This window comes from Hordeum vulgare, chromosome 2H (genome assembly GCF_904849725.1).
Source record: "Hordeum vulgare subsp. vulgare chromosome 2H, MorexV3_pseudomolecules_assembly, whole genome shotgun sequence".
NCBI lineage: Eukaryota > Viridiplantae > Streptophyta > Magnoliopsida > Poales > Poaceae > Hordeum > Hordeum vulgare.
Genome location: NC_058519.1, coordinates 2695347 through 2716694, shown reverse-complemented (window position 1 = coordinate 2716694; position 21348 = coordinate 2695347). Strand labels below are relative to the sequence as shown.

The window sequence follows — 21348 nt, the reverse complement described above, 5'->3', positions numbered from 1 at the left end:
GTGATCACAGTTCCTATACAAGCCAGCAGTGCCGAGAACCACATTGTTATGCTCCTAGTATGGAGAATACCATCATGTGTAGTGCTCCTAGTATGTATTTATACATGATTGTTGAGTATCGTAATTAGTTAGAAAACATAAGATAGATTAGGATTTGTCCTGCCTTATCTTGTATTTTAACTTGATTATTGTACTCCTGTATATATGTCCATAGGCTCAAGTAATATAACAACTATTTCATCAATCCTTCTCTCCCCTTTCAACAATGATGATCTGCGCTGTCCACTTTACAAGTCAGCGCGTTTTCTCGTACCACTCGCCCAGTTGACAAGTTAGCGAATCACGCGAACCATGCTTCACATATTTTATTTTTGTCCAGCAATAAGCAGCAGAGCATCATATATACAAATCACATTGTGATGACTGTATTTGATTATGACACGTTACATGGGTAGGAGCATTGAAAACGACCGGCATGGAAAATATTAGTGCAAGTCTTCAGGGACGAGCAGGGGCTAGACCCCTCGTCCCAGGGGCGGAATTAGAACGGGTTACGCCTAGGGCTAAATTAGCTTTAGTGGTGTATTTTAGGAATTTTTTGTATTTTGTAAATAGGTATTACAAAGATTATTATTATTACACTAGGGCTATAGCCTAATGTGTCCTAGGCCTGATTCCGCCACTGCCTCGTCCCCCTCAACATATTTCAGCAGGTGTTTACTGCATCAACTAATCTACACTCTACAGCTGCCCATTCTCTATACACAGTTGACTAGATGCACACGGATCAGATCATCAGAATACAACTAGAGGTGATCGCTAGCTACGTGACCAGGATTGAATATGTTGCCAGCAGATACCACTATACCCCAGTACCTTTTTGAATGTTGCTTTAATTATAAAGCGGAAAGCCTAAAGAAAAGTCAAAAGCAACATGTCCAAATTAGATAAAAGAGAGAATAAATTGGGCGTCAGATGCAAAACCTTTATAAAGTTCCCGAAAAAGGGTTCTCCACATTGTATTAGAGCAACTCTAGCAGACCCTGTATATTCATGACCTGCAAACGCGTTTTGCAGTTCGTCGAAGTGGGATTTTGCGGGACGAAAAGTTGCGCTGCAGAATAGAACCCGCATAATGAAACTGCATAATTTGAAACATAAACATTCGCGGGCATGTTCAGAACCACAGTCATGATCATACAACACTACATTCATGGTCATACAACACTACATTCATCAGTACTAGAGGGGGGCATCACCTACTGGAGCTACTACCGCACTACACAAAATGGAGCTCACGAGAGTCGAGCTCGTGCAGTAGTAGATAGCCTACATTCAGTCATCGTTCTCGTCGGAGGAGAGTTCGACGTAGATGCGCTTCAGCGCAGTAGCTTCGCGGCGCCACTCCTCCACCTTGTGGCCGAGAGCGATGGCCGACGCGACACCCTGCTCGTAGAGCACGGTGTCAATCTCCTCCTCCCTCCGGTGGCGCTGCTGGTCCTCTTCGGCCTCCCGTGCACTCCGCGGCAGCAGCACGGGCAGGAGGCTATCCGTCTCCGTCGGAGGGAGGAAGTCCTCCGGTCCGACGACGGCCCCGGCACGTCGCTCCGGCATCGCCTCGGCCTCCGGCTCCATCTTCACCGACGGGAGCTCTTCGAGCTCCCTCTTAACCGGTGGGACGGAGGAGGATGAGCGGGAGCTCGACGCCTCGATTGAGCTGCTGTCGGAGAAGAGCCGGCCACACGCGTGGTCGTACTCCTCTGTCTCGCGACGGAGGAGCGACGGCGGCGGCGTCAGGCCCCAACGCGTGTACCGGCGGGCGGCGCGCTTACGAGCGGCGTCGGATCTGACGCGACGAGCCCTCTCGGGGTCGTCGTCCCTACGGCTACCGGAGCTGGCCATGCGCGGCGGTGGATTGGAGCGGCTAAGCGGCGTAATGGAGGCGCGCGACGGCGGATTGGAGGCGCCGGCGGTGAGGTGGGGGGCTTTTCGTGGCGGCGGAGGGATAGGGTTTCCACCCGCATCCAGCGGTCGAACCCGCAGTTATACCGGTCGAGGGGTCGCGTTTACGGGCCACCGCAAAACATTTCCAGGTCGGGCCGTGTTTGCAGTGTCTGCTGTGACAGGAAAATGAGCCCAAACCCGTATAGTCCTCGGATTTTTTGCGGGACGACCGTTTTGCGGGGTCTGGTAGAGTTGCTCTTACAAAGCAACCAACCGAACGATTTAGGGATAGGTGCTGGGCGGAAGCAGCACAATCACGCCCAAAAGAAACCACCGAGAAAGAGCAAAAGAAATAAATGCCAACAACGGTGGATCAACAAAAACGAAGAAGCCTCTCGACCGCTGCGCCCACCGGGGATCCTCCACTAGACTCCAAGACTCCGAAGCGCCGGCACCAATCAACACCTCCAAGAAGGATCGCGTCGATGACGACGCTGCTGCCAAGGGTTTCCCCTCGGTACACGACGAGGCGAGAGGAAGGTAACCCTCGACGCCCTCCCGGAAGGTTAGGTGGCACCCACAGGCGCCACCGCACCGGTGTCGGTCATGCTGACAGAGGTTTCCCCCGATCCCAACCCGCACCTCGGGCACTCCGGAGCCTGCCATCAGACCAACCACCACCCTGCGTCAACGTGGTCTTGAGGCCCCCACGCCGTCTTGTTGGGGAACGTCGCATGGGAAACAAAAATTTTCCTACGCGCACGAAGACCTATCATGGTGATGTCCATCTACGAGAGGGGATGAGTGATCTACGTACCCTTGTAGATCGTACAGCAGAAGCGTTAGTGAACGCGGTTGATGTAGTGGAACGTCCTCACGTCCCTCGATCCGCCCCGCGAACAATCCCGCGATCAGTCCCACGATCTAGTACCGAACGGACGGCACCTCCGCGTTCAGCACACGTGCAGCTCGACGATGATCTCGGCCTTCTTGATCCAGCAAGAGAGACGGAGAGGTAGAAGAGTTCTCCGGCAGCGTGACGGCGCTCCGGAGGTTGGTGATGACCTTGTCTCAGCAGGGCTCCGCCCGAGCTCCGCAGAAACGCGATCTAGAGGAAAAACCGTGGAGGTATGTGGTCGGGCTGCCGTGGAAAAGTCGTCTCAAATCAGCCCTAAAACCTCCGTATATATAGGTGGGAGGGAGGGGAGGAGGCAGCCTCAAAACCTAAAGGTTTGGCCGAAATTGGAGGTGGAGGAGTCCTACTCCAATCCTACTTGGAGTAGGATTCCACCTTCCCACTTGGAAACTCTTTCCACCTTGTGTTTTTTCCTTCTCAAACCTTATGGGCCTTAGTGGGAACTTATTCCAGCCCACTAGGGGCTGGTTTATCTCTTCCCATAGCCCATGAGACCCCTTGGGGCGTGACACCCCTCCCGATGGTCCCCGGCACCCCTCCCGGCACTCCCGGTACACTACCGACGAGCCCGAAACTTTTCCGGTAATGCACGAAAACCTTCCGGTAACCAAATGAGGTCATCCTATATATCAATCTTCGTTTCCGGACCATTCCGGAAACCCTCGTGACGTCCGTGATCTCATCTGGGACTCCGAACAACATTCGGTAACCAACCATATAACTCAAATACGCATAAAACAACGTCGAACCTTAAGTGTGCAGACCCTGCGGGTTCGAGAACTATGTAGACATGACCCGAGAGACTCCTCGGTCAATATCCAATAGCGGGACCTGGATGCCCATATTGGATCCTACATATTCTACGAAGATCTTATCGTTTGAACCTCAGTGCCAAGGATTCATATAATCCCGTATGTCATTCCCTTTGTCCTTCGGTATGTTACTTGCCCGAGATCCGATCGTTAGCATCCGCATACCTATTTCAATCTCGTTTACCGGCAAGTCTCTTTACTCGTTCCGTAATACAAGATCCCGCAACTTACATTAAGTTACATTGCTTGCAAGGCTTGTGTGTGATGTTGTATTACCGAGTGGGCCCCGAGATACCTCTCCGTCACACGGAGTGACAAATCCCAGTCTCGATCCATACTAACTCAACGAACACCTTCGGAGATACCTGTAGAGCATCTTTATAGTCACCCAGTTACGTTGCGACGTTTGATACACACAAAGCATTCCTCCGGTGTCCGTGAGTTATATGATCTCATGGTCATAGGAACAAATACTTGACACGCAGAAAACAGTAGCAACAAAATGACACGATCAACATGCTACGTCTATTAGTTTGGGTCTAGTCCATCACATGATTCTCCTAATGATGTGATCCCGTTATCAAGTGACAACACTTGCCTATGGCCAGGAAACCTTGACCATCTTTGATCAACGAGCTAGTCAACTAGAGGCTTACTAGGGACAGTGTTTTGTCTATGTATCCACACAAGTATTGTGTTTCCAATCAATACAATTATAGCATGGATAATAAACGATTATCATGAACTAAGAAATATAATAATAACTAATTTATTATTGCCTCTAGGGCATATTTCCAACAGTCTCCCACTTGCACTAGAGTCAATAATCTAGTTCACATCACCATGTGATTCCAACGAATCCAACACCCATATGGGGTCTGATCACGTCTTGCTCGTGAGAGAGGTTTTAGTCAACGGTTCTGAAACTTTCATACCCGTGCGTTCTTTACAAATCTTTATGTCATCTTATAGATGCTGCTACTACGTTCTATTCGGAAATGCTCCAAATATCTACTCTACTATACAAATCCGTTTCACTACTCATAGTTATTCGGATTAGTGTCAAAGCTTGCATCGACGTAACCCTTTACGACGAACTCTTTAATCACCTCCATAATCGAGAAAAATTCCTTAGTCCATTAGTTACTAAGGATAAATTTTGACCGCTGCTAGTGATTCAATCATGGATCACTCTCTGTACCTCTCAACATACTTTGAGTCAAGGCACACATCAGGTGCGGTACACAGCATGGCATACTTTAGATTCTACGGCTAAGGCATAGAAGACGACCTTCGTCTATTCTCTTTATTCTGCCGTGGTCGGGTTTTGAGTCTTACTCAAATTTACACCTCACAACGCAACCAAGAACTCTTTCTTCGCTGATCTATTTTGAACTCCTTCAAAAACTTGTCAAGGCATGCATTTTATTGAAACTTTCATTAAGCGCTTTTGATCTATCTCCATAGATCTTTGATGCTCAACGTTCAAGTAGCGCAATCCAGGTATTCCTTTGAAAACTCCTTTCAAAACAACCTTGTATGCTTTACAGAAATTCTACATTACTTCTGATCCACAATATTACAACCACATATACCTATCAGAAATTCTATAGTGCTCCCACTCACTTCTTTGGAAATACAAGTTTCTCATAAACCTTGTACAAACCCAAAAATCTTTGATCATCTCATCAAAGTGTATATTCCAACTCCGAGATGCTTGCACCAGTCCATTGAAGGATCACTGGAGCTTGCATACTTGCTAGTATCTTTAGGATCGACAAAACCTTCTGGTTGTATCACATACAATGTTTGCTCAAGGAAACCGTCGAGAAAACAATGTTTTGACATCCTACGTGCAATATTTCATAAATAATGCATCAACAACTAACATAATTCTAACAGACTTTTAGCTTCGCTACGAGTGAGAAAGTCTCATCATAGTCAACTGTTTGATCTTATCGAAAACATCTTTGCGACAAGTCGAGCTTTTCTTAATAGTGACTTATCACCATCATCGTCTGTCTTCTTTTAAAGATCCATTTTTACTCAATAGTCTTACGACCATCAAGTAGTTCTACCAAAGTCTACACTTTGTTTTCACACATGGATCCTCTCTCGGATTTCATGGCTTCCAGCCATTTGTCGGAATCTGGGCCCACCATCGCATTCTCCATAACTCGCAGGTTCACAGTTGCTCAACAACATGACCTCCAAGACAGGGTTACCGTACTACTCTGCAGCAGTACGCGACCTTGTCGACCTACGAGGTTTGTAGTAACTTGATTCGAAGCTCAATGATCATCATCATCAGCTTCCACTTCAATTGGTGTAGGCGCCACATGAACAACTTCCTGCGCCCTGCTACACACTGGTTGAAGTGATGGTTCAATAACCTCATCAAGTTCTACTACCCTCCCACTCAATTCTTTCGAGAGAAACCTTTCCTCGAGAAAGGATCCGTTTCTAGAAACAAACACTTTGCTTTCGGATCTGAGATAGGAGATGTACCCAACTGTTTTGGATATCCTATGAAGATGCATTTATCCGCTTTGGGTTCGAGTTTATCAGACTGAAACTTTTTCACATAAGTGTCGAAGCCCCAAACTTTCAAGAAACGACAGTTTAGATTTCTCTAAACCTCAGTCTATACTGTGTCATCTCAACGGAAATACGCGGTGCCCTATTTAAAGTGAGTGCGGTTGTCTCTAATGTATAACCCATAAACGATAGTGGTAAATCGATAAGAGACATCATAGTATGCATCATACCAAATAGTGCGTGGCTATGATGTTCAGACACATCATCACACCATGATGTTCCAGGTGGCATGAACTGCGAAACAACTTCCACATTGTCTTAACTGCGTACCAAAACTCGTAACTCAGATATTCATTTCTATGATCATATCGTAGACAGTTTATCCTTTTGTTACGACGAACTTCACTCTGAAACAGAATTGAACTTTTCAATATTTCAGACTTGTGACTCATTAAGTAAATACTCCTTGTATCTACTCAAGTCGTCAGTGAAGTAAGATCATAATGATATCCACTGCATGCCTCAGCACTCATTGGACTGCATACATCAAATGTATCACTTCCAACAAGTTACTATCTTGTTTCATCTCAATGAAAATAAGGCCTTGCTCATGTGGTATGATTTGCATGTCACTAGTGATTCAAAATCAAGTGAGTATAGAGATCCATCAGCATGGAGCCTCTTCATGCAATTTATACTAACATGACTCAAGCGGCAGTGCCACAAGTAAGTGGTACTATCATCACTACCTCGTATCTTTTGGCACCAATATTATGAACATGTGTAACACTACGATCGAGATTCAATAAGCCATTAAAGGTGATTATTCAAGCAAACAGAGTAACCATTATTCTCTTTAAATGAATAATCGTATTGCAACAAACACGATCCAATCATGTTCATGCTTAACGCAAGCACCAAATAACAATTATTTCGGTTTAACACCAATCCCGATGGTAGAGGGAGCGTGCGACGTTTGATCATATCAACCTTGGAAACACTTCCAACACGTATCGTCACCTCGCCTTTAGCTAGTCTCCGTTTACGCCGTAGCTTTCATTTCGCGTTACTAATCACTTAGCAACCGAACTGGTATCCAATACCCTCGTGCTACTAGGAGTACTAGTAAAGTACACATCAACATTATGTATATCAAATATACTTCTCTCGACTTTTGCCAGCCTTCTTATCTACCAAGTATCTAGAGTTGCTCCGCCTTAGTGACTGTTCCCCTCATTACAGAAGCACTTAGTCTCGGGTTTGGGTTTAGTCTTGGGTCTCTTCATTAGCGCAGCAACTGTTTTGCCGTTTCACGAAGTATCCCTTCTAGCCCTCGCCTTTCTTGAAACTTAGTGGTTTTACTAACCATCAACTATTGATGCTCCCTTTTGATTTCTACTTTCGCAGTGTAAAAACATCACGAATCGCTCAAGGATCATTGTATCTATCCTTGATATGTTATAGTTCATCACGAAGCTCTCATAGCTTGGTGGCAGTGACTTTGGAGAACCATCACTATCTCATCTGGAAGATTAACTCCCACCTGATTCAAGTGATTGTCGTACTCAGACAATCTGAGCACACGCTCAACGATTGAGCTTTTCTCCTTTACTTTGTGGACAAAGAATCTTGTTTGGAGGTCTCGTACCTCTTAACAAGGGCACAAGCATGAAATCACAATTTCATCTCTTCGGAACATCACTTATGTTCCGTGACGTTTTACAATGTTTTCGGCGCCTTGCTTCTAAGCCATCAAGTATCTTGCACTGAACTATCGTGTAGTCATCAGTAACGTGTATGTCGGATGTTCATAGCATCCACAGACGACGCTCGAGGTGCAGCACACCGAGTGGTGCATTAAGGACATAAGCCTTCTGCGTAGCAATGAGGACAATCCTCGGTTTTACAGACTCGGTCTGCAAAGGTTGCTACTATCAATTTTCAACTAAATTTTCTCTAGGAACATATAAAAACAGTAGAGCTATAGCGCAAGCTACATCGCAATTCGCAAAGACCATTAGACTATGTTCATGACAATTAGTTCAATTAATCATATTACTCTAGAACTCCCACTCAAAAAGTACATCTCTCTAGTCATTTGAGTGGTACATGATCCAAATCCGCTATCTCAAGTCCGATCATCACGTGAGTCGAGAATAGTTTCAGTGGTAAGCATCTCTATGCTAATCATATCAACTATACAATTCATGCTCGACCTTTCGGTCTCATGTGTTCCGAGGCCATGTCTGCACATGCTAGGCTCGTCAAGCTTAACCCGAGTGTTCCGCGTGCGCAACTGTTTTGCACCCGTTGTATGTGAACGTTGAGTCTATCACACCCGATCATCACGTGGTGTCTCGAAACGACGAACTGTAGCAACGGTGCACAGTCGGGGAGAACACAATTTCGTCTTGAAATTTTAGTGAGAGATCACCTCATAATGCTACCGTCGTTCTAAGCAAAATAAGGTGCATAAAAGGATTAACATCACATGCAATTCATAAGTGACATGATATGGCCATCATCACGTGCTTCTTGATCTCCATCACCAAAGCACCGGCACGATCTTCTTGTCACCGGCGTCACACCATGATCTCCATCATCATGATCTCCATCAACGAGTCGCCATCGGGGTTGTCGTGCTACTCATGCTATTACTACTAAAGCTACGTCCTAGCAAAATAGTAAACGCATCTGCAAGCACAAACGTTAGTTATAAAGACAACCCTATGGCTCCTGCCGGTTGCCGTACCATCGACGTGCAAGTCGATATTTCTATTACAACATGATCATCTCATACATCCAATATATCACATCACATCGTTGGCCATATCACATCACAAGCATACCCTGCAAAAACAAGTTAGACGTCCTCTAATTTTGTTGTTGCATGTTTTACGTGGTGACCAAGGGCATCTAGTAGGATCGCATCTTACTTACGCAAACACCACAACGGAGATATATGAATTGCTATTTAACCTCATCCAAGGACCTCCTCGGTCAAATCCGATTCAACAAAAGTTGGAGAAACCTCACTTGCCAGTCATCTTTGAGCAAAGGGGGTTACTCGTAACGATGAAACCAGTCTCTCGTAAGCGTACGAGTAATGTCGGTCCAAGCCGCTTCAATGCAACAATACCACGGAATCAAGAAAAGACTAAGGAGGGCAGCAAAACGCACATCACCGCCCACAAGAACTTTTGTGTTCTACTCGAGAAGACATCTACGCATGAACCTAGCTCATGATGCCACTGTTGGGGAACGTCGCATGGGAAACAAAAATTTTCCTACGCGCACGAAGACCTATCATGGTGATGTCCATCTACGAGAGGGGATGAGTGATCTACGTACCCTTGTAGATCGTACAGCAGAAGCGTTAGTGAACGCGGTTGATGTAGTGGAACGTCCTCACGTCCCTCGATCCGCCCCGTGAACAATCCCGCGATCAGTCCCACGATCTAGTACCGAACGGACGGCACCTCCGCGTTCAGCACACGTGCAGCTCGACGATGATCTCGGCCTTCTTGATCCAGCAAGAGAGACGGAGAGGTAGAAGAGTTCTCCGGCAGCGTGACGGCGCTCCGGAGGTTGGTGATGACCTTGTCTCAGCAGGGCTCCGCCCGAGCTCCGCAGAAACGCGATCTAGAGGAAAAACCGTGGAGGTATGTGGTCGGGCTGCCGTGGAAAAGTCGTCTCAAATCAGCCCTAAAACCTCCGTATATATAGGTGGGAGGGAGGGGAGGAGGCAGCCTCAAAACCTAAAGGTTTGGCCGAAATTGGAGGTGGAGGAGTCCTACTCCAATCCTACTTGGAGTAGGATTCCACCTTCCCACTTGGAAACTCTTTCCACCTTGTGTTTTTTCCTTCTCAAACCTTATGGGCCTTAGTGGGAACTTATTCCAGCCCACTAGGGGCTGGTTTATCTCTTCCCATAGCCCATGAGACCCCTTGGGGCGTGACACCCCTCCCGATGGTCCCCGGCACCCCTCCCGGCACTCCCGGTACACTACCGACGAGCCCGAAACTTTTCCGGTAATGCACGAAAACCTTCCGGTAACCAAATGAGGTCATCCTATATATCAATCTTCGTTTCCGGACCATTCCGGAAACCCTCGTGACGTCCGTGATCTCATCTGGGACTCCGAACAACATTCGGTAACCAACCATATAACTCAAATACGCATAAAACAACGTCGAACCTTAAGTGTGCAGACCCTGCGGGTTCGAGAACTATGTAGACATGACCCGAGAGACTCCTCGGTCAATATCCAATAGCGGGACCTGGATGCCCATATTGGATCCTACATATTCTACGAAGATCTTATCGTTTGAACCTCAGTGCCAAGGATTCATATAATCCCGTATGTCATTCCCTTTGTCCTTCGGTATGTTACTTGCCCGAGATCCGATCGTTAGCATCCGCATACCTATTTCAATCTCGTTTACCGGCAAGTCTCTTTACTCGTTCCGTAATACAAGATCCCGCAACTTACATTAAGTTACATTGCTTGCAAGGCTTGTGTGTGATGTTGTATTACCGAGTGGGCCCCGAGATACCTCTCCGTCACACGGAGTGACAAATCCCAGTCTCGATCCATACTAACTCAACGAACACCTTCGGAGATACCTGTAGAGCATCTTTATAGTCACCCAGTTACGTTGCGACGTTTGATACACATAAAGCATTCCTCCGGTGTCCGTGAGTTATATGATCTCATGGTCATAGGAACAAATACTTGACACGCAGAAAACAGTAGCAACAAAATGACACGATCAACATGCTACGTCTATTAGTTTGGGTCTAGTCCATCACATGATTCTCCTAATGATGTGATCCCGTTATCAAGTGACAACACTTGCCTATGGCCAGGAAACCTTGACCATCTTTGATCAACGAGCTAGTCAACTAGAGGCTTACTAGGGACAGTGTTTTGTCTATGTATCCACACAAGTATTGTGTTTCCAATCAATACAATTATAGCATGGATAATAAACGATTATCATGAACTAAGAAATATAATAATAACTAATTTATTATTGCCTCTAGGGCATATTTCCAACACGTCTCACTACGGCACCGCGAAGTGAGGACAACACGGCGATGACTCGGAGCCGGGACTAGGGCAACAACACCATAGGCATGCGGGAGGGCGCCAAGGAGCGGCGCAAACACCACGCCTGCAGTCGGCCGCCGCCGCAGCGCCGCCGGACCACAGCCAAACCGGGCTGCACCACCGCCGCCTCCCTGCCCCGGGAAGGGAGCACGCGCGCGGGGACAAGAAGGCCCGCCGCCGCCGGCACCACCCGGGCCAGCGCCGGGGGCGACCGCCGGCGATGGCGGGGGGAGACGGGGGAGGAGGGAGCCCGCGGGAGAGGAGCTCGAGCTCCGCCCCGGCCACCTCCCGAGGAGATGGCGCGAGGGTGGATCTGGACGGGGAAGGAGGGGGACGGAAGGGGACGGGGGCGGGGGGAGGGGAGGAGTGGGAACCCTAGTCGACTCCTCGGCTAAAGGGGGGCAAAACCTTTATAAAGTTAACAGGATGTGCTACTATGAGAGTACGAGGTCAACCAAATAGCGAATTCAGATCAAAGCCATAGTTTTCTTACATGTCAATCAAGTATTGTACATCCGGTTTAACACTTTAACTGGTTGTTTTTGGTTGCAATTCAACATCAGCCCCGTTTTCTTTGTTGCTATCATTTGCATTAGATGGTGGTGTTACTTGCATATCCCACTCTAGTGCTTTCCGATCAAGAAAGAAAAACTCTGGCATCATTGCAATTCAAGATGGATGTGCACATGAAGTGGAGTATCTGCTCCCGACCTCAAATGCTTCCAGATGAACACTAAAATCAAAACATATAGTAAACAAATTCAAAAAGTTATATATTTTTTGTGCCAAACTTTGACAAATGTTTTGTGTGCTTTCAAAAAAATATCATGAAAGGACATTTGTGGAAGTCATGGAAAAAAAAAAATCAATGCCCCAAAAATGCTATTCTTAAAGCATTTTGGAGTACTGATTTTATATTTTTGCCATGACTTCCATGAATGTCATTTAGTGATGAAATTTGTCAAGCATACAAAACATTTGTCAAATTTTGTCATAAAAACATTTCATAATTGTTTGAATTTGTTTTTACTTTTATTAGTTTTACTGTACACCCAGAGATCATTTGAGCTCGGGAGAAGAAGAGGGCTTTCGACATAAAAGCTGGAATTTCATCAGAAAGTAATACATTGTCAGCAAAATAAGGTGTCAATACGGCAGCACATCCTGGTTCACCCTTCCAACTTGGAATAGAATTCATCATTCAGTGAGACACACATCTAGCTTTTGTTAGAAGGCGAAAAGAGACACAGAACAGTAACATGGGAGATGTAATTTGTCCAAATGTAAAAAACATTCAACAAAATAAGGTGCCGATACGGCTGATACTCTCTCATTGATCATGTTCATTCAACTCTTATTCAAAACAACAACAACAGTTTCTGCATGCCTGCAGCCTCCTCCAACAAGAGTTTTCAAACTCGACGATTACAGAACAAATTTCTCCGCCATGTATTCCTAGAGATGAATGTAAACCGCCATTCATGTGTTTGCCATTCTACATCTTACAAAACAACACATTACATATACAGGGATCACCATCAACAAACATGCCCTGCCCCAAGATGTCGAAACCAGAGCCTCTACATTTCTACAGACTCACCTCACCTTACAGTTTGTTCTGTCCTACACAACAAGCAAGTCACAGATGTCCCACCCAACAAACAACACATCTAGCTCTCATGCGGCAGCGCATCTCTCCCACCCACCAAACATCGAGCTGATCGTCCCTCCTCCCTGCCGGCGTGCAAACTGTATCACGGCCTTCCGCACACAGGCGTCCCACGCCCTGGCAATCGCCTCAATCGACCGGGGTTCCGGGAGACCGTCGAGGGCGTGCCGGAACGCCACATCCGCCGAGGCCGAGATGGCACTGGAATTCTTCCTGCGAGTGGGCAAAGAAGCTATTATTGTCAAGCAGTGGGGGCAGATCGCCAGTGGTAGACAAGCATGGACGGGGTCAACTCACCTTGGCACCCCATCTCCTTCGTCATGGATGAGCACCGGAGAGCTGCTCGGATAATCTGCTGGGACGAATAGCTTCACGGGCAAGATAAGAGACTGCATCAGTCAGAGAAACAGTCAGCTCAATGGGGTACCTGCAGGGTGTGGCGTAACGCGTAGCAGGTGTCTGAACTCTGAAATCCAAAGTACCGTTTCAGATGTCGCAAAGAGAGATTTCGTGGTCGGTGAAAGCGACACGGCGCTGTAAGACAGTTTGACTGTTGTCCCTCCATTGCAGGGGGAGATCCCATCCACACCACAGTAATCAGATATGCTGACCACTGTGTCGATCAACATGTTGTTAATAGATTTGATTTCTTCCAACAGAGCCTTATTAGCATTCTGCCAACCAATAATTGTTCAAAGTACATATGTTAGACTGTTATGAAGTGACGACAAATAGAAAATCAAGTGTATGCTCCAAAAGATATGAGAACAGATAGCGCTGGATTGGAATCTTAAGAAAATAATTATCAATTGCCTCACCTGTGTTTTCTGCCTCTTGATGTTTACCTCACTGCTTAATCCAGAGTCCAAGGCCTCACACTCAAATGACATGTAACTGCCATCCATGCTTCCCATTAGTAGTGATTCAGATCGTGACACTACTGGATTGAAAACTCGCTTCATTTTGTTCACAGTATTTGATCCACCCGGCTGCAGCAGGGAGGATTTGCAATCCATCACTGTGCCGATTTTCCCAGGTGGTACAATGTCACTGATGCCGAGGACAGACCAAATTGAATTAACAGATTTGCGCAGCCCTTCCGGTGATGAAGATCTTATCTGATATTAATTACATAAGAAATCAGCACGGAACTGTCAGTATAACTGGTTGCAATAATTCATGAACTGTCACAGAGCTCAACCAGTTGGTACACTTACAGCATCAATTAGCCGGTCGATGGGCTTCTCAGTCTCGGGTGTTCTGTCTCCACCTCGCACTTGAAACTCTCCATGACCAGCTGCTTGAAGTGGTGAGGCTGGTGTTATCAGTTCAGCAGGAGTGGCCTGGTTAGAACCATTTGCTTTTGGTGGTGGTGCTGCTGCTGCATTCCCATGCATCAAGAAGGCAGTTATGCTGTCAACGTCCATTGAGATCATGGGCGCCGGGGCACAGGATGACGCTGGTGCTACCGCTGGATTTGCAACTGGTGAGGGGCTCATGGACTCAAGCATACTGGAGGACCAAGACTGCAATGACCCTGGTGAAGAGAAAGAAGGACTTGGTATTCCTAGCAAGTGGTTGACATTGCTCTGTTGATGAGGTAGTGGTGCTCTAGCCATACTTGTTTGCCCTGACTGCAAAATGCTTGCATCTGCAGGTTGCTTTTGCTCTCTGCTGCAAATGAAAAAGGCTAAGCACATTAAATAAAGGAGTAAGAGTAAGCACAATTGCTAATGACCTTGGTTACTATACAATGTTAAACAAAAAGGAGGGCACTGTTTGAGCTATTAAGGATGACATGTTTTGTTGACAGTTTCAGCTATCCAATATATCTTACTGTTCAATTTTGATATTTCAAAAAAAAAACATAGAATTGCAGCAAAAAGTAGAGTTGATCTTAATATCCCCGGATTTGTCCAAGCTGTCGCTTTTACCTACCTTTTACCACCACTGATTGAGGATGCATTGCTAGTAAGATTGATGGATTTTGGCTGCTCATCACAATTCTGCAACTGATTTCCTGTATTCATCTCTGCATGGCAAGTTTTATTCTTCTCGAGAAGAACCAGGAAATGGTGTATGTGCTTTTCGTACTTGGGGAGGTCCACCTTCAAACCCTCGTGCACATCACTCTTCTGCAACAACATTAAATTCAGTATCCTTCTGATTGATTTCTTGAAATCTGCTTTGCGTTTGTATTGATTAGCTTTTGCTTCAGGTAGTGATGAGAATTGTTCCTGTATGGAGATGGAACCAAGGGTGTAAGTGACAAAGATGCGCAAATCATAATTGAATGAAGATTTATCTCTAGGAAAAGGACGGGTGACCTCTGTTAGCTCTGGAAGAACAATTCTACGATCCAGTTCCAAAAATTGAGGAAAATAAGCATCTTTCCAAGACTTGATCTGCAATAAAATATTGCACCAATACAATTAGGCCGAGCTGTACAAACTTAACAAAAAAAATCATCAACGACTCATCAACTTGATTCAGTTATTCAGCTAGTACAGCTTCTACATTGGAATACAAGGTCAACTAAACACAACATTCCATTACGTACACAAGAACCTTAATTGCTCAAGAACCATGCATAACTACCACATATTAGGAACGTATCTACAGAAATAAGAACAAATAACACACATATATAAAATAGATGATTCTCTCACCTTACAAAATATTTCCTCCTTGAGATCATATTCTCTAGCACTCCCCATTGTAGCTGAAACATCAGACACTGTAACTTGTGAAAAACAAACAAAATCAAAGGAAAACAATGATTAAAGGTTTATGGCATTCACTTTTTTTGTTAAATAAAGCAGCTTAAGTACCTGGAATCTGAGAGTTCTGACAAAGCAAAGAGCTTTGCTGAGGACCGGGAATCTGTTGTACAGGTGGAGTCATGGGCTCAGGTTCACATGCCTTGAATGGCGAATATAATAGACCTGTTTGCCTAGCATCTTGCTGATTATTCTGTCTTCTAAGCTGACCAGGCTGCATCTTGGAGACCTCAGCTTGTTGTGCTCCAAGCATTTGGTAACTTTGTGTGCCCATCTCTTGTTGGTTGGCTCTCAAAATTTCATCCAACCTTGTCATCTGCGGCTGTCGCACTCCAATGGCACTATCATTTTGGCCAAGTAGGTGATTTTGCTGAGAATTTGGCCGAATAAAGGGCTTTGACACACTTGTTGGGGTGCAGCTTACAAAATTCGTAGGCTGCAGTTGCCTGGCCATGTATTGGCTCTGACTTTGACTGGTTCCTGGCTGCCTCGGCCATGGACGGGACTGGACACCCGACCCTGCTGTAGTGATTCCCATCGGTTGAAAGTTTGGACGGTGATCCAGAACAGGGTACTTTTGCTCAACCTGAATATGCATGTTTGACGTGTAAGGGTGAAGGATGTGCTGGTTTGGCACTAGACCTGGAGTTTGAGGTGTCATAGACTGAGAGGTAGGCCCTGGACTAGCCAACACCACTGCCTCTGGCATTACAGAAGAATTGCCTCCATGTAAAGCCTGTGCTTCATTAGGCTGTTTCAATTGGCTACGTAATTGCGCTCGACGTTGCAGCTCGTCGCTTTTATTTCTCAACATAGTGATCACCTTGTCAGATATTTTTTTCAGGTACTCTACCTGCACAATTGGAAAATTAAATTAAGTCATGACAGCATGACACAGAATCAAATTCAAAATGTGAGCAAAGTAAAGAAAACATCTAATGCATAATTGCAGCTTTGTAATGTTGCTTCCTCGCATTGTACAATTAACTAGCAGAAACATATAATTGGACAGCATGCCACATAATGAAACAAATTTGAAACGTGAGCAAGTAAAGAAAACATCTAATGCTTAATTGCAGCTGTGTAACATTGCTTCCTTGCGTTGTCCAATTTTTCTTTTTACAAAAAAAAAAGAGATCCGAGCCCACCCGGTGAGGCGCCAGGAATCTGACCCGATGGGAGTCGAACCCTGGTGCGGCACTGCAATCCTTGCCACTAGGCTACTGTCTAGTTCTCCGTGTTGACCAATTAACTAGCAGAAACAAATGAAAAGGCTGATCGACTGGTGCAAGGAAGCACGAGGGGATAAAAACCAATGTTTTAAATAGAGGGCTATGCAATTTAGCGGCGGCTCGACCAGAAGCTACGAAAGGTTATAGCGGAGCTAGAGCGGAGCTAAGCCTCATTTAACATTTCTCTTAAATCATGAAAAATCGAAACAATTAGTATATCACATATGATTTATGCATATACTTTAGATATACACATGTTCGCACATCAATACACGAGTACCAAGAGGCATCCTAATTCAAGAACCAAACTTCACATCAATGAATAATATATATCATAAACAAGAACAAAACATAATGCAGAACTATGATTTTGTATAGAGGTGTGCTTCGGTAGACCCCCCCCCCCTCCCCCACAAAACGTATAAAGAAGAACGTATACCCACCTCGTATTGTATACTATAGGCTGCCGTATGTATACAATACGAGGTGGGTATACGTATGACGGCCTATAGTGTACAATACGAGATGAGTATACCTTCTCCTTTATACGTTTTGTGGGGAAGGGGGGTGTACCAAAGCAAAAGTGTTTTATATAGCGGCTTAGCGGGCTAAATGACTTCAAATTTAGCGCTATAGCAGGAAATAGCGGGCTATTAGCCTCATTTTCAATTTAGCGGAGCTCTGAGAGGCTATAGCCGGGCTATAGTGGACGGCTATTTAAAACATTGATAAAAACACACCTTGTTGTTTGTCCCCCTGAATGCATCCTCCTCCAATATGGCAATAAATCTTTGGGCCGCAGGGGCATCGGGAGTATGCTTGGGCTGAAAAAATGAGGCCAATTTGGCAGGCCTGGAAAAATTTAGAAGGAAATGGGGTTAAGATACATCAAGGCCTGATCTTGTATAACAGTCTGAGAATCTGAGCTCAACTCGTATGCAACTTATCAGAACAATTTAAAATTCCTGAATTAATCAAATTAGTCTCACAATCAACCATATATCAAACAAACTCGCCACCCGGAAGCACAGGAACAGTTTCCATTTTGTGAATAACCAAAAGATTTGTCAAACAGCCGAGACACTTGGTGAAATGAAGCACTAACAACAACAATGTATTTAGCTCTGGAGGCCTAACCAACTAAACAGCATTACCAAAAAATGAAGCCCTAACCAACTAGACAGCGCTACCCAAACATCAAGTGGCTGAAGCCCTCGTGCCTCCAGATGAAAACCCAAGCTGCGCTCCAGATCAAACATGGAGGACGAATTCACCTAAGCAGATCCGCACTCACACGGACCCAAAGCAGATTGGCCGGAGGCCCTAAGCAGACGCGAGCGAGCAGAAAAGGCCAAGAAACGGCTGCAGATAATCGGCCGAGCGAGCGAAACCCTAAGCCCTCGATCCCACTCGATCCGGCCACCCAGATCCGACCGAATCCCCCGGAAATTCGAGCTACCAGCCGCACGATCGCGCGGCGGGATCAGGTCGAGGGCAGGCAGACGCGGTGCGGAGTGAGGAGAGATCGGGAGCGGTGGCAGCTCAGAGCTCACAGGTATTGGCGGCGCATCCGGGCGCGGAAGTCGGGCGCCTCCGCCTCGATCCAGTGGCGGCCGCTGCCGGCGCCGCCCGCCGCGGCCATCGGGATCGCCCGCCTCATCTCGTCGGCGGTGGGCAGGGAAGAGAAGTGAGATGGATCTGCGTGCGGTCGCTTTCACTTTCACGCCGCATCGAACGCGATGGAGACAGTATTTATACACGTACGCTACTGCTTGTCAACGAGCTCACTCCATCACATCTCTGTTTTTTTACTACAGTACTGTTTTTTTTACTACAGTACTACTTCGATGTAAAAAAAAAATACTACAGTACTACTGTATTTCATTTCTTGCAAACCCCAAAAATGCAGCTCTACCTATTCGACCATGGTAACTTTTGTGGCCTTGTGGGTGGGTGGCTCGATTGTTGAAACTTTTTTTTTCTGGATTATATATTCGACGATGGATGCAATTACCCGAGTCGGATTCGGAGTCGGAATCGAAATCGGCGCGGGTTTCTCTTACGTCAATACGCGACGCGGGGAAACCGAGTTTTGAGATGGGGGCGCGGTGTTGTGCATCGGGCGGGGCGATGGATCACATCTGTCAGCCACTTTTACGCCCGTTCGATGCACGGTTGCCCCTCTTGCCTCGTATGAAAACTTCATCTCTCTCGTGCGATGTATGTGATGTTACAATTTAGAGAAAACCCTGATATGATGGGGAGAACGAGTCGGGATAACACATGAATCTTTTCTCGATGCTTTAATAGGGTTCTTTGTATTTCTTTTCTCGTCGACTTGACATTATGTGTTCCATAATTTAGACTTTGACCCACTCAAAAATTTTATTCCATTTTTGTACGTCATTTGATTATTAAAAAAAAAGAGTCTCAAAATGCAGTTAACTGCTTTGAATTCGGAATCGGCATGAGTTTTTGAGACCTTTTCCTCTTATATGCACACTAAATCCGCGACGCGGGGAAACCAAGTTCTAAAATTCGGTTGTGCTACACGTCAAGCGGGGCGATGGATCACATATATCGGCCTCTTTGCGCCCGTTCGATGCGAGGCCCGCGAGGCAGCCCTCTTGCCTCGTATGACCGCCGCATATCTCGCGTGCAACCTATTTGATGTTACAATTTGGAGAAAATCTTGATATCATTGGGGAAATGAGTTTGGTTTAACCTATGCTCACAAAAAATGGGATTTTTTAATAGGGTTAACGGTATTCCTTCTCTGGACGCGGTCGCTTTCTTGCCACATCCAACGCAACCAAGGATTTATACTCAAGCGGTTTTTAACGAATTCCATAGTTTGGATTTTCAGTCACTCAAATGTATGTTTCTGAATTTGAAGATGCAATTATCCAATTCGAATACGGAATTGGCGTGAGTTTTTGAGGCTTTTTTTTCTTTCTCTCTTACATGAATCCGCCGTAAATCTGCGATGCGGGAAAACCGGGTTTTGAAATTGGGCGGTCCTATGTGTCGGGCGGGGCGATGGATCACATCTATCGGCCTCTTGTGCCAGTTTGATGCGAGCCACGCGGGGGCAGCCCTCTTTCCTCTTATGACGACTGCATCTCTCTCACGCGATGTTTATGATGTTAAAATTGGAGAAAAACACAGATATGATGAGGAAAACGAATTTCGCACGCTCTATACCTGATACGGATTCGGAATCGGAATCGGAACTGGAAACGGGCATGGGTTTCTCTTATGTCAATCCGCGACGCGGGAAAACCGAGTTTTGAGATCGGACGGTGCTATGCGTCAAGTGGGGCGACTGATTGCATCTATCGGCCTCTTTTGCACCCGTTCGATGCACGGTTGCCCCTCTTGCTCGTATGAAAACTTCATCTCTAACGTGTGACCACGTATGTGATGTTAGAGAAAACCCTGATATGATGGGGAAAACGAGTCAGGATAATGCATGATTTTTTTTTTGGATTCTTTAATAGGGTTATTCGTATTTATTTTCTGGTCACACTTGGCATTATGTGTTCCATAATTTAGACTTCGAATCACTCACATTTTCTTATTTCTATTTCTGTGTGTCATTCAATTCTGTAAAGTTTTTGGAGTTTGAAAATGCAGTTACCTGATTCGAAATATGAATCAGGGCGAGTTTTTAGGCTTTGTTTTTTCTTCATGAATCCGTTGTAAATCCATAACGCGGGTAAATCGAGTTTTGAAATTGGACAGTGCTATGCGTCAGGTGGCATGATTGATGGACCACCTGTTGGTCTCCTTTCGCCCATTCGATGCGAGTGTCATGGGGTCAACCCTCTTGCCTTATAGGACTACGTCATCTCTCAAATACGGAGTATGTGATGTGACAATTTGGAGAAAACCCTGATATCATGGGGAAAGCGATTTGGCACACCATATACCCATAAAACAGATTAGAATACTTCTAATAAGGTTATTTTTGTGAACTCAAAAATTCAACCACCTTATTTGATTATGGTAACTTTTGTTGGTCATTCAGTTCTTGAAACCTTTCATGAATTCGAAGATGCAATTAACCGATTCAAATTCGGAATCGACGTGAGTTTTTAGGCTTTTGTTCTCTTCTGAGAATACGATGTAAATCTGCGGCGCGGGAAAACCGGCAGGGTTTTGAAATTGGGTGGTGCTATGCCTCCAGCGGGGCGATGGATCACATATATGGGCCTCTTTGCACTCCGTTTTATGCGAGCCACGCGGGGCAGCCCTCTTGCCTCGTATGACCACTGCATCTCTCCCGCACGACGTGTGTGATGTTACAATTTGAAAATAAAAACCATATCATGGGGGAAAAG

At 45.7% G+C, this 21348-nt stretch overlaps 1 protein-coding gene across 1 annotated transcript; it reads right to left on the bottom strand.

Annotated features, from left to right (window-relative positions):
• Nucleotides 1–12743: 12743 nt before the first annotated feature.
• LOC123429026 lies at nucleotides 12744–18647 on the bottom strand. The gene is made up of 11 exons (XM_045113096.1): nucleotides 18559–18647; nucleotides 17746–17857; nucleotides 15825–16626; nucleotides 15663–15715; nucleotides 15321–15398; nucleotides 14932–15230; nucleotides 14211–14667; nucleotides 13812–14111; nucleotides 13476–13667; nucleotides 13291–13382; nucleotides 12744–13206 (listed from the first exon to the last, which is right to left on the bottom strand). The coding sequence occupies exons 1-11, from the start codon at nucleotides 18645–18647 to the stop codon at nucleotides 13002–13004; spliced, it is 2679 nt and encodes an 892-aa protein (XP_044969031.1). The 3' UTR covers nucleotides 12744–13001.
• Between the last annotated feature and the right edge of the window lie 2701 nt (nucleotides 18648–21348).

Bases quoted from the DNA above. Each gene is read 5' to 3' on its own strand.
- LOC123429026 (XM_045113096.1), bottom strand. From the start codon at position 18,647: ATGGCCGCGGCGGGCGGCGCCGGCAGCGGCCGCCACTGGATCGAGGCG. The intron at 14,112-14,210 runs GTAAGTGTACCA...AATTAATATCAG, and splicing joins TCGACCGGCTAATTGATGCT to ATAAGATCTTCATCACCGGA. The intron at 13,383-13,475 runs GTACTTTGGATT...TGACTGATGCAG, and splicing joins TCTTTGCGACATCTGAAACG to TCTCTTATCTTGCCCGTGAA.